Raw genomic sequence first — 13,848 nt, forward strand, 5'->3', positions numbered from 1 at the left:
GGTCCTCTCTTCCCATTCTCTCTGCCCGTCAACGCGACGGGTGATAAATTTGTTTACGCTCGTAGATATCGACTGGACACGGCACACACGAAAATTGCATACGAATAAGAGTAACGAGTGGACTGATCGATCAGCCAAAGACACGTGGACATGCTATTATTAAAAAATTGTCGAAAAGTCTGGACTAGCTGAAGTTACGCCATTAGCTACGACATTGATGAATTTTCCGTTAATTTATCAATTATAAAGCTTTTGTATTGTGGACAGTTTAATTTCACCACAATTCTGAATCCTTTACGAGAATCCTTTAGGTGTTTAAGTTATATGAATTATTTATGACTCTCGATGAAGGCTTGTTGATTCGAATTCTCGGTCAAAGAGCGAATCGGGTCAGTTGACGGATACTCGTGATGGTTTGTTCCTTCAATCGACTTGCACAGTCAGAAGCTAGTAAAAGTCAAAGGTGAGCAAAGGACAAGCAGGCACGGTTCGTGGAATCTCACTGATAGTTCTGCTAATGGATTGGGTGTGATAAGGGGCGGTCGTTAACGTGCGTTTATTGTGTAAAACACGGCTCTTTTATATGGATTCACTCGATCGAGAACATTAGGTTAATTAGGAATGATGCGAGCTAAACGGTTAACCTTTCAATGTTTTTCACGTAACACGAATAAAACGCAGAAGTGATTTCGATATAATTGAGAGAATCCACGCGACTGGTGTAATAAAAGCGATTATATTTTACTTTCAACGAGCGCGATGATTTTCGCAAAAATAAGGATGTCGTCGGATCGTAGCCTTTGTTCTGGACGGTCGGTTCATTTAAATATAATTAAACTACTTCTCGTGCAAGCGCGGAGACGGAGGTGGGAATAAACGACAGGCGGAAACCGGCGGGAAACTTTAGTAACACTTCCGTGGACTTGCAAGTACTCATAAACCAGAACGAAAGAGCCGTCTGGTAGATAAAGAAACAATTTTACGTAACAAGGTGGCGTGCCTAAAAAAAATAAGCGTGTGTTTGTAAAAACTGCTTTGTAAAAACTGAATACTTTTGTCACGTATGGAATATGTGACTTTATTATCATTTTCCTCGCAATGGCTCGATTGATAGCCACAATTAATTATCGCTATTCCGTAACATATCTGAGTTTATATGTATTTACACGCGTTATTGCATAGCCTGTTTTCACACGCGCTCGAGAGAACGTTGATGTCGAGTTAACGAGACGTTAAGGCGTTTATTTTAAACATCCCGTCGAGAGGTTTTGTATTCCGTCGCTGAACAAGCAGTAATTATTGCTGCCTAATTGCTACCTTTGTCAAAGTGGTCATCCAATTAAAGTTGAGATATTAATCAATGACTGAACGTTATTAGGAATGTCGCAGGATAATTGTAAATTTAGCCCTTTCACGCAGAAAGGCTAAGTAAACAAACAGTTTGGAGCTATCGAGATTTCAACGAATTTTCTATCAGAAGGTGGTGTTCTGTGGAAAGGCCTGGTCTTTTGCGAGAGAACTGAATATTTACAAAAATCGTGCAACATGAATATCTAATGTCTACTCGTGATAGTCTGCTGTGCTAACTACCGCTCTGGAAACGATACTCCGATTACCGAGTTATAGTACTCGTAGTTTATACGCGGCGTAACTACGCTATTTGAATGTATTACTCCGAGTGGTCACTAATACTGCTATCGGCACTTAACGCAAGTAATTCTACCACTTTGCGAGCACGTGCGCCTGTGAGGGGCTTAACCGTCGTACGATCCGGTACTCAAATCGAACATTACCGTCTATGATAGGCAAAATGCAACACATACAATCATGACATTTTAACATCAATTAAAAGTCTAATGACAGGCGTATGAATTTCTTTTTCCGAAAATCTAGAAATAATTCAGTCGTATGAAGATTTGAATTGCTTCGAGTATCATTTAAAATTGAAAGTTCTTGAAAACATTGAAAGTTTTGAATATCTCGAAACTCTGGAAAGTTTTGAATTATCTGGAAAATCTTCCCTTAAAAGCGTTTATAAATATTTCAAACACTTATTCTTAAAGACAAAATTGTTATCTATAACGATATATAAAACGTCATCAAATTATAATATAATAATTAAGATAATAATATAAGTTAAATAATTTTGAAAAAATATATTTTTAAAAAATATAAGATTTAAAAGTTTTTTATTTCGAATAATAATTTCAAATGTTTCGAGATTTTTTAATATATGTATTTTCAAAGTTTTCGATTTGTCTCAAGCCCATCACTTTATATGGGACATTATTCTGAAATTTTCATAGGGAAGTTATTAGACGGAAAATAGTAATATTTATTTCCACATTTTAATATTTATATTGTACTTTTATATTAAATACATTTTTTAGAGATGAGATGACGTGTAGATGGAACTATCTCATCTAGTTCAACTACTTGAAGGATTATGTATGAAAGAAAGATTGATTCTATGCATTCATAGATTTGCCATTGTGTGCGGCTATATAAACAATCCAGTACAATAAATCACATCGATCTTGTTTATTTCTCTACGCTTTTCAATCTAAAAACCGTGAATTATTGCGCAGTATAGATTATTAACTCGCGTCTCGACCGTGAGCTTGATTTTTTTGTAATCGTTCGCGAATTAATAATCAGTACTAGCGAATTAATAGTCAGTATCAACTTCCATCCATCGACCGTACATCTACATGCATTTAAACCTGATCGTACAATCCACAAGAAGTACTCGAAGATTAGGATAGGGACCACTTGGTGAGCCGGCTGAGCGATTTACCTCTTTTACCTGGGCTGATTTTGAACGGGGATCGGCGACCTGGACGGTCTCATCGGGAGGCAGCCGCCAGGAGTTCCTTTCGACGTTAACGCTGGCGTTCATAGCGGCCTCCTCCTCCGCCTCCCGTGTCCTTCGTCGTTCTCAGCCACTTCGTCTTGGCACGATCGCTTCTCCAAGGTCCCCAGGGTAACCCCCGGGCCACACCTGGGGCCGAGGTTTTATTACACCAATCCACAGTTTCCTCACCTGCAAAAAAAAAAGGGAAAGAAAACGAGACTTAATAAATTTATATACGGTAAAATATGGCGTGAAGAGCAGCGGAAAGGTATACACACTCGGCCAATTTAACGGTGAAATTACCGAATGAATTGATGAAAGCCGATGAATATTGAATCGGAGGAGATAGAATATCGAAGGATGGCAAGAAGGCAAAAGGGGATAAAGAAGATAGAGGGTAAGCTCGTGGATGATGAAGACTGGGAAAGTGAAACTTAATCTGAACTTCGGTCTGGGAGTTAAGTGTGGTATTCAGAGATAACGTTAAATTGAAGCCGTGAACTTATCAGTACGGCTATAAAGCTGAATTGTACGCAATACGTTCAAGTACGTACACTGGAGAAAAAATTAAATTTTAATAATTATTACTTTGAATAATTCTAAGTAAACATTCAAGCAAATATAAACATATATTTATTTGATACAAAAATCATTCATTTGTGATTTATCATTTTTTTTTTATTCAATAAATATTTATTTACTGTAAATGAATGTTTACTTACCAAAGTTAGTACTATTCAAAGAAATATATATTAAGATTTAATAAAATTTTGTGGGTAAATATTTCAATATATTTACGGGCAAAATTACAAGAAGAAATTTCAAATTGTTCGACACAATAATCTGTATTATTGAATTATACAATTTGTCCGAATTTTTGTTGTATCTTTTTATATCGCGAACGTTGCCAGATGCCAAAATCGACGATCACTTCGACGCTCGTCGTAATTTTTCCGGAGGAATTTAATATCTGCGCGGTACGATTAGTCAACGCCCCGAATCCGTGTAAAAGTTTCAGTGTTTAAACTCGAGATTTGTATGAGAAGGAGAGGAAGAAAAGTTTGGCTAACCCAGTTGTTAGGTATTTTTTTTTTCTGCGCAACAAAGTTACAACGGTATGTGTTCAGTAACTGAAACGAGATCGCGATAACGAAGTACCGATTTCGGCTACTGCGAATTTATGGAGCGTAAAAGAAATACAAAGGAGACGCGCGGGAGGAGAAGGGATGGCATCCAGAGAGAGCAGCCGATCGATCTTTTCCTTCTCCTATTTTTCCATCGTTACGTGGAATAATGCGCCGCTGGAGATTTCGGAGGGCGGAAATACATCTGTAAAATTAAACAGCTCGGCTAATCGCAAAGTCTTACGCGATGAAAATCGTTTTACGTCGAGTTTGAATTCTGAGCTCGTTCGCATCTCGAGTTATAAAGTATGAACGCGATTATCATAATATCATTTTAATACGACGGCAACTGAGAAATTATCTTGTCAAAAACTTTGAACAACATTATGAGATGATTACGGATGAAGGTTAAATTCTCCTCGTAAATAATCAAGGATGTACGCTTGTATCTTCTCTCGATGAATATCGAAAGATATAGAAATAAAATTTATTATCTACCATTTTACGATATATCATCGTGACGCGACCTTGATTGTAATAATTAATGTGTGGAATACATGTGAATTTATACTATCTTCGTGCACAGGTCATGGTTTAATCGTGTTCTTGAATTAAATATCAAATTGTCGCTCGATCGGTGACGCGAAAGGGCTGCGGTAAACGTCTCTGTTAATCGTTATTGCCTCTTAGCATAAACGTTCATTGATAAACATTGATATGTTCATCAGTAAGAGGGCAGAAGTGAAGAGAGAAAAAAAGGCGAGGAGCCTCTTCTACGAGAGGGAGCGTTGTCCTCGTTGCGGAGGATGCAGGGGTAGCGCGCGCCGTGTTAGCTCCATGTGACGTCAGAAGGGTTACGTCAGTGGCGCGGTAGACTGTGTGGATATACATACCTCTCGGTGAAGATGGCTACGGGAGGGACTACGGGGCGAGGGGACGGAGGAATAGTCGAGAGGTCGCGGAAACGAGGAAAAGAGGGGATGCACGAGGGGATGATCGCAAGTGGATTCGCGAATGCTGCATGGAGGACGGGGCTGACGCAGAATAAGGTCGACCACCCCGGATCTCCATCCCCCGGATTTCATTCATCAGTCACAGTCGAGCATGGCTCGCGCGAGCTAACCGGATTAATCCTTCCGCGGTTGTCTGCACGGCGGAAAGGACAAAACCGTACACGATCTGTGTCGCAATGGAATTTCAAAAAGCAGCTATTATAGGTGGCGTCAAAAATGTGTGTCTGTTATCACAACTAATTTAAGCGGCAATAAATTAATGGCTCCGAATAAAATCTCTTAGAAGAGAAATTTTTCTTTTCTCAAGAGAGAGACAGATGTGCTCACTGTGATTGCAGAGATGTATTGAAATGATTGAAAATATGAGATAATGGAAAGGAAAGTTTGAGTCACGTAACGCAGTTGCAAGTTTATTTCGTTGTGATAACGATTGAGCCTGACCGATCCACCTACCATGTTGTTTTATTCGATCTGCCTTGTATCGGTGTTGTAAATCAATTCCAAATCTCCGTTCCGTAAGAAAGTCCGTAAGAAACGCGCACCGGGTAATCGAATTCTCACTGCTAGCACGACGAATGGATCCGCAATTTCGTTAAGCTCACTCCTCCCGGACTTTTTTGCAAAAGCATCCTGCTTCGCGTACGAACTATGTGGCGCCAAATTGGCTCGTAAAATATTTCATACGATGCCCTAGCCATCTTCTTTATTTGATCGATCGACGAATTATAGGCAGATTAAATTGCAAAGTTGGCATTTAAAATACGGCTCGCTTTCCTTAAAAAAAAAAAACTCCCTTAAGAAGTATACTTTGTTATAATTAAATTATATAGGTGTTTCGTTATTATAGAGCAAAAAATATTGTAAGATCCAATAATTCACTGAAAGAAAAATTTATGATATTTATTGTCATAATTACATGTTACAATTATTATGATTATTATTATGTTATGATTATTATTGCTATAATGTTAACAATAATAATTATACGTGCAGTTCTATCAACAAAAATATGTAGTTGGCACCGAAAATAAATACAAATGATTAATGAAGACTTATAGTTGTTCTTACCATAAAAATGGTCGCAATTATTACAATTTAATTATATGTAATTTATAATATCGTTTTTTGGAACAACTATATAACATAGTAGTAACAATCATAATTACATGTAATATATTTCACAAGTATCAATTATAATCGCAAATATCAAAAACTTTTCTCTCAGTGCATACGAAAAGTTTTGAATTGATTGTCTGTTATCCATATTTTTCACATTCATATGTCTACAACATGAATCTTTTCCCGCTAAAATGGGACAGATATAGCGGCAACCCCTGCCAAACGACATCCTGTATGACGAATTCTGCAGTATCCTTCAGATCGTATCTATACCGCATTCTCTAAGGATGAAATTTGTCGTGACTTATTCTTACTACTCTTTGAAGTAGGATCATTATCTCCAAGCAGGAAGCAATTACGCTTCTCCGTCTCGCAGAATGTTCCAGATACTCCACGGCTTTTCAAAATTTTTTTTCTTCATCTATTACATTCTCATGAAAGATGATTCCTCTGTGAGGAAAATATCGGGTGTTACAAAGATCGATACCCGCGCCGACCTTTCCGATGTCTTTTCTCTGTTATCACCTGGTTTTCATTTCCATGTTACCGTCAACGTTGGTATTTAGAATTTTCCTCTCGAGACTCGTGGATTACCCGAGAAGTCAAAAAGCGTCAATCCGTAACTATCTGACAGATAGCTCATACATACGTTTATCAAATCCGCAATATAAACGCTACTTGGCAACTATTTACTTGTTTATCGCATAAATTTTTTGCGACGCACAATTAACTGTTTTAATTATTTCAATAACGCAACATTATACAAACGCGCATTTTACAAACATCTACTCGGTATCGTAACAACGCCTGCATTTTTCAGGTTCTTTGATTCCAATTATTGCGTAGTTGGAAATTACGCAATTTATTTCTCCGTTTAAAGCCTGCTGGTGTACCACATATCGCGTATTTGCGAAAATTTTCGATTTACTGGAGAGCAGAGAAAATCTCGTAATTACGTTGCAGCAAAATCCATGAAAATACTATTTTATTATATTATCTTCGTGTGCAATTTGTTTAAAACATTACGAGTGCATATGTGCGAGTGCTACTAATTTAACATATTTATACTGTATATTATTATTCGCGAGAACTATGCTATCAAATATGTACTACAGGATATTATGGAATAAGCTTAAGGAAAACCAAGATAAGAGATATCGGGATAGAACGGGATATGAGTTTGACTCGCAGCTTAATATTTTATTCCTTGTGGCAGAAAGGGGTAAAAGATTTTCCCTTGAGAGGTGACAAAGGGGTAAAAGTTCTCCCTTAATTTTTTTCCCAACTGTTATTACAATTTATCTTTTTATTATTTTTATAATTATATTACAAAGATGACTATCTAAATCAATTTCTTTCACTTCAAAATCCTTTTTTTTTTTTTTTTTATTAATTTTTGTCCAAAGTCGTTTTTCCAAACATTAAGTCTCTTATTTTATATAGACTCTCGTGCAAATTTTTGCGTTTGTTTACTACGTTACCATTTCTCCTAACGGTTGTGCGGACAGGATAAATGCCGAAGGATAAATGGCGTTCCTGGGCCGTACCCAAACGAAATTTCAGGATTCGTTTATCGGTGGCGAGACGCGTGATGCTTAAATCAACAGTGCACATCGATGCGAATTGGATGAACGCTGCGTTCATCGGGTTGCCAATGTTGGCATACAAACACGGTATCGCTAACCCCTCTGAAATTTGCTACTGCATATTGGATGCACACGCAGACGTACGTATAGCAAATAAGTATGAGGGGAATGTGCCGGACCGCCGACATCGTTTTTATCTTTCGTTATGAGTTGCGCCCCTCGCAAAATCCACTCCGAAACGATATACTTGATTCCGCAATTTCGCGAAAGACAATAAGAAACAAATGAAGCGTTTGTTTCTAAGAGGGCTTTAGTCTACTTTGTGTTCCTCCTTCAAAGCAATCTTGTTTGCTCGAATTGCTTTTGCAGTTATGTAGAGGTACACATTTGCTTAATGCGAATACACACTCTGCCATGAGCGACCGATATTATACTGTTCTGGAGTTCGTATCGCGAAGACACTTGCCACAAGTAAATATCCGGATTGAAATTTGACATTTGTATGCAATAATAGTTTATAACTACAATCGTTTAGAATTATTAGTTCCCCAGTTATTTAAAGCTGAAATACGAACGGTAGCGTTTGTCAATATTTGCGCTCCCTTTTTTTTTTGTTAGACTACAGGCATTGACGAAATTGAGAGTTTTATTTGCTTGTATCATTGCTTGTTCGAGCAATTTATACAAACTCATGTATCGTTCTTCTAAAAAATGAAAAATCTGATTTTCTACTATGAACCCTTTATTGTTAACCCTTTAAACACCTTTTTTGATGTGATACACCTGGCTTTCTTCTTCCAACATTTTTTAATACTTTTTCCATTGCTTATAATTTCTTTGAACTCTACATAATTCACAAATCGCAAAATGTAATTCGTAGCATGAAGATTTAGTTTTTGCGAATAGCGACCCATATAGACTGGACTGGACTGTCATGTTAACTTCTGCACTGACTGCGGCTGAGTTGACCAATGACAAAACAGCAAACAATAATAAAAATAAATTTTGTATTTATCAGCAGGAAGCCGCCCTTTTTATAAATTTCCGTGATGTAGAAAATGACAGGCACATAGTTAATCTAACTTGACTTAAATTAAAATATCAACGCTTCAAAATGTCAACGCTGTCGCAGTTGAGTTCATTGCGGTTGATTTGCATCTGCGTGTATCTTGCGTGCGGCGATACGTCATTCTGCATCTGCATTTGCGAACTACGTTTTGCTATTTGCGAATTATGTAGAGACAGCTTTATTTACACGTTCCGTTGTAAATAAACCAATTTTAAATGACCTGATCACCACGTCATCGATGACCCAGTATTTTTGTTTGTGTTTATTATATTTATTAAATAATGTGTTTTTCATAACGATTAAAAACAATTACAGAAATTATTACGAAGAAGGTCTAATGTACTAATATTGCGTAAAAAATTATAACTACGTATCCACGAATAATATTAAGAATTATTTCATAATTACATTTTTTTATGTAGCCAAAATATCTCAAAAGACTCGAACGAAAAGTCACCGGTGACCTACGGTATAGAACGTGTTAATGAAGATACATACATATATCTGTTTTTTTATCTATTATTCTGTTCTTTAATATCTGGCATTAAAAAAATTTGTTTATTTATATGTTCATTTTTGTGAAAATTATAAGCAGCCGAATCGGATGTATTGCCATACGTCTGTTATTTCCACAGTGTAGCGTTTAAAAGTGAACACTTTTCTATAGGACTCTCCAATAATTTCAATTACAAAAGTCAGAATATTTCTATCCATAACAGTACGCGATGTTACGGTATACATCCGTGATAGTTGATATTCTGAGGATCTGTTTCTTGTCGCAAATCGACGCGTTAAGAGGCTCGCTCAGTCAAAATCTATTATCGGATCACGATCGCGCGAAGAACAGAGTATCCTCGATCGAGGCTGAACGTTCGTAACTTCATTTCAGTTGGGACTTCAGTAAAGAGGACTCGGTATTACCTCCTCGAGGGAACCGGTGTCTCGTAAATAACGTTGTACTCACGTCGGATCACGATGCAAACGCGCACGGTGCATGCATAGCGATTCCCCAAGCGCGAAGTTAACTTTTTCAACTGCCGGTAATCAATGTCCGCTTACGCGAAAACGCAGCCATTCGAAAACAAAGCCATTTGTCTGTCCCTGAGTCGAAAGGAGCGTCCGATCGGACGCGCGAAAAACGATGACGAATGCACCGGAATGAAGCCAGCTTGCGCTTCGATACCGATGACGATTCTGGATTCCCCGGTTTTTTAAGCTTTTTTCTACAGAAGGAAAAACGTTAAGTCATGCGAACAGATCGATGATTCGTTCGTCAGCACGTTTCTAGATGCGTGCGCTTGCTTTGTACTTGAAAATTCATATGAGATTCGGTTTCTCTGATGAACGTGAAAATGATCTTTACTTGACGGAAATACAATTTAGACCCACTTTGCTCGCAACTTTTGATTGTTGCGATATTAAATATCTTGTGTTAACTAGAATTAAGTTTCATAATAAGTAAGCTTCGTATTAAAATTCCGTTAAAATGAAACTCACTTTGAACGGAGCTTGTTAACTTGCAATAAGTACTTATACTCGCTTTAGAGTCCGGGTTAAAATCTTTTCCACAGGAGAGTAGTTTTTCAAATATACGTATCTGAAAATACAGCCTTGTAACCCGATAATGACAAATTAATTATGTTTTGATAAAACATAGTTTACGTATAAGTGCATTTAAACAATTACGAAATGCATTGTGAAATTTTCTTATAATTACGATGGCTTTGGTCAACGATATGACAATTTTTCGTTCTTTTTTCTCAATTATAACTTAATTTCTGCTACAATTTTGCTAAAAGCAGACGATGAAATGGAGCCAAGTAATTTGAAAGTTAAAATAATACATGGTAAGCTTAATTAAACGTAATAAACTGAATATCGATGAGAAAGCGCAGAAAAAGAAGTGATCTTCTTCTTCATATAACAATCGATTATGTAGAAAGAGTAAGAGATTTGTCGTATGCGATCGAATTTAGGGGATAAATAGTTACTTAACTATAATAGGTCCAACTAATTGTCGCGAACGAGATAAAAGTCCGAAAAAAAAAGTCTGCGAAAAATTTCAAGCACTCTAATTGGTATCTAGGACCGTTTCACGGTGGAGCTATCTAAATTCGTTCTCCTTGAAAATACGATTGTCTTGAATTTCCCCAGTGTATTTTCCTTCTCGAGACGCGAAACACATTAATTAACGGTAATTGTAGGATTCTTTTCTTGACACCCGTTGGTTCCATTTGCGAGGACGACAGAAACGAACGGGCTTCTTCCGTATGCGTTGTCTTTCAACAGTGATCCACGGAGAAGACTGATCGTCCTGCGGATTCACTGTAATCGCGTTATTGTCTCCTGAAACTACCTGTTGTATCCACGCTCAATCGATTGATGAGAGCGAGCATGCTTAACATCCGTATCAAAACCTATCTATTTAATACGATCCAAATACTCGCTGATGTCGATATCCGAGAATTCAGATATCCGTATTTGCGAAACTATTCGAATTAGAGAACGAGAGAAGGAAAAAGAGAGCACTCACGCGATACATTAGAAAATTAAATTCACTCGGAATATAATTCCCGCGTACACTGTTAGGTATCAAAGGAGCAATGGCGATAGTGCCAAGATTAGCGTGGCGCTTTAAAACCCTGTAGATCCCATTTTCTTGTATACCGACCGCAGTATTCGCAGTTATGCACTGTTAAATTATGTCAAATTTTACTAATTTGAGTTATTTTTATTTCTACGAATTATTTCTATAAGTCGCCAGTGTTTCTAACCAATGTATCGTTAATTTAATTACTAAAACAATGAAGTTAATCAGTTTAATTCAGAAAAATGTATTAAATTTGATTAAAATTTTGTTTATTATTTACTAAATGCACACATTAATATGGACGGATATTTACTTTGATATTAATCATAGAAATAATTTATACAAGTTAAAAGATGATAAAATGTTATTAATCTTTTAAGTTACATAACGTTTGTTGTTTTTAACTTTCATGAGTATTTTAACTTTCGTGATAAAATCAATTCATTTCTGTGATTAATATCAAAGTAAACATCATCCATATTAACGTGTGTATGCATTTGATAAATAATAAACTAAAATCAAATTTAATACAGTTTCTTGAGTTAAATTATTTCTCTCCGTTGTTTTAGTCAAGTTAACGATATATTGGCTAGAAGCAGTGGCGACTTATAGTGTAGTTAAAAATAATAATTAAAAATAACTCAAATTGGGTGTAATTTGATATTATGAATTTAACAGTGTACATGAACGCTACGGTTGGTGTACAAGAAAATTGAATCTGCAGGATTTTAGAGCGCTACGCTAATCTTGGGACTGTTATTCGTGTCAGGGAGATGACAAAAAGTCCTCGGGAAACGCGCGTAAACGTCAACGGGCGCGTCTTTACGCGCGACACAGAAATAAAGCGAGAGGTGACCTGGCTCGTAACCAAGACGGTTAATCTCGTGCCCCGGACCCGACTCCGTTCGACGACTACAAATCCGAAGAATATCCCGCCATGCAGTATGCGGTATGCCGCGTTTGCGAATCGATCTTCCCCGAGCGTACAATATCCCTCCATCCAAGTTACGGAGCCGATCTAAAGTTTGACGTAAACTCACGACTTTATTTTATCGTAAGTTACTACGGAGAGGACGTGCTTTAAATCTTTTCAGATAATCATTAAACGAGAATGAGAATTTTTCATCGCTGTAACAACAATGGAACAACTATTAATTACAATTTGATCATACGACGTCGTATCATAATACGCGATCATTATATCGCGACGGCGCTTAAAGGATAAGTTATTGTGCCGAGATACGAAGGTATAAACTATAAATTCCACGTCGCCGATAAGGTTTAATTCTACGAGCAAATTTTATGTAAATTTTGGATGAAATTTGCTAACAGCCAATAAAATATTCAGATCCAATATGGCGTCTAGTCTTTAAGATATGCGAATCCTGTGGCACAGCGTGATGCATATCCCGCGATAAATCGTTGTCAGATTAAATCTCTTTAATTATAGCGCATTAATTAAGCGTGAAGTTTTAATCCAGTGACGGAGCGTACGAAGAATAGGTGATCGTTATCATAGAAGAAGCTAAATTGAGAAAGCATTTTCTGAATTATTCTATGTATAACTATTCTCGTTCCGATTTTGTGTGAGAAAAAAGATCCGGAAGAAACGGAACGATCTTCATGCGCACCGTAATTGTTCCTCAGAAATCACCATCGCCACGGAGAATCTCGCAAGAAAATCGGCGTGGCGTTCTCGTCTCCGTTTCCGTATAGCTTAATCCCTTACGCGGCTACTCCGCAGGAATGTGGCTTAATTCCCTTCGTGGATCCTGCCATATCCCGATGTGCAGTTTCCGTAGAAACCTTCTCACCCCGCTATCCCGTTGCAATTTCAGCGTTTCGCATTTTCGATGTACTGCCGACGTGGCTCACCGACGATTACGTGCCATCCGAAGTTTTATCCTCCCGCGAGTCGAGAGTTCGATCCTTTCTTAGAAACTTTACTCTGCTCGTTTTCTCGTTCTATCTCAACATCCCTTTCGCAAAATGATCCTTCCCTTGCTTGATCCTGACAGATAACTCGAATTCCGTGTCTTTTATTTCTTAATTTTTGTCTCCTGAGTGACTCCTTCCCTCGGTCATAGAAAGGTAACTTTCGAGAGATCATCTTCATCAAACGGATTTGTTTTCTTTTCCAAAATGATTTATTTTCTTTCCCAATTTGTCCACACAAAAACTGTGTTATGAATAATAAGAAATTTTTCAAAACATATTGAATTTATTTCTTAATTGTAGATTATACAATGGAAATATATTTAAAAATATTTTCTCTCATAGAAATTCTTACATTTTGCTATAAGAAAGTATCTAAAAAATTCAGATTATTAATATTCTTGTAAAGATGTTTATATAACAGAATATTATTGATCATTATCCGAATATATTTGAATATATATTTTTTAATATAAATTTAACACAGAAAATATTTAAACATTAATCCGCTTTGACCGCAAAAAAGATTTCTCTTATTTAATTAGGTTTATTTTAATC

General features: G+C 36.9%; 1 protein-coding gene across 4 annotated transcripts in view; it reads right to left on the reverse strand.

Annotated features, from left to right (window-relative positions):
* The window catches only part of LOC108756434 (inactive dipeptidyl peptidase 10), an 81,544-nt gene that overhangs the window by 21,926 nt on the left and 45,770 nt on the right, over positions 1 to 13,848 (reverse strand). For 3 of the 4 annotated variants that reach the window (XM_018500239.1, XM_018500240.1, XM_018500242.1), the window contains exon 2: positions 2,798 to 3,043. In XM_018500239.1, coding sequence (XP_018355741.1) covers positions 2,798 to 2,899 — 102 coding nt within the window. In that variant the 5' untranslated portion in view covers positions 2,900 to 3,043. The remainder of the gene's footprint in view (positions 1 to 2,797; positions 3,044 to 13,848) is intronic. The other variant, XM_018500243.1, reaches the window with a different exon arrangement.

Source organism: Trachymyrmex septentrionalis, unplaced genomic scaffold, assembly GCF_001594115.1.
Source record: "Trachymyrmex septentrionalis isolate Tsep2-gDNA-1 unplaced genomic scaffold, Tsep1.0 scaffold127, whole genome shotgun sequence".
Lineage (NCBI taxonomy): Eukaryota > Metazoa > Arthropoda > Insecta > Hymenoptera > Formicidae > Trachymyrmex > Trachymyrmex septentrionalis.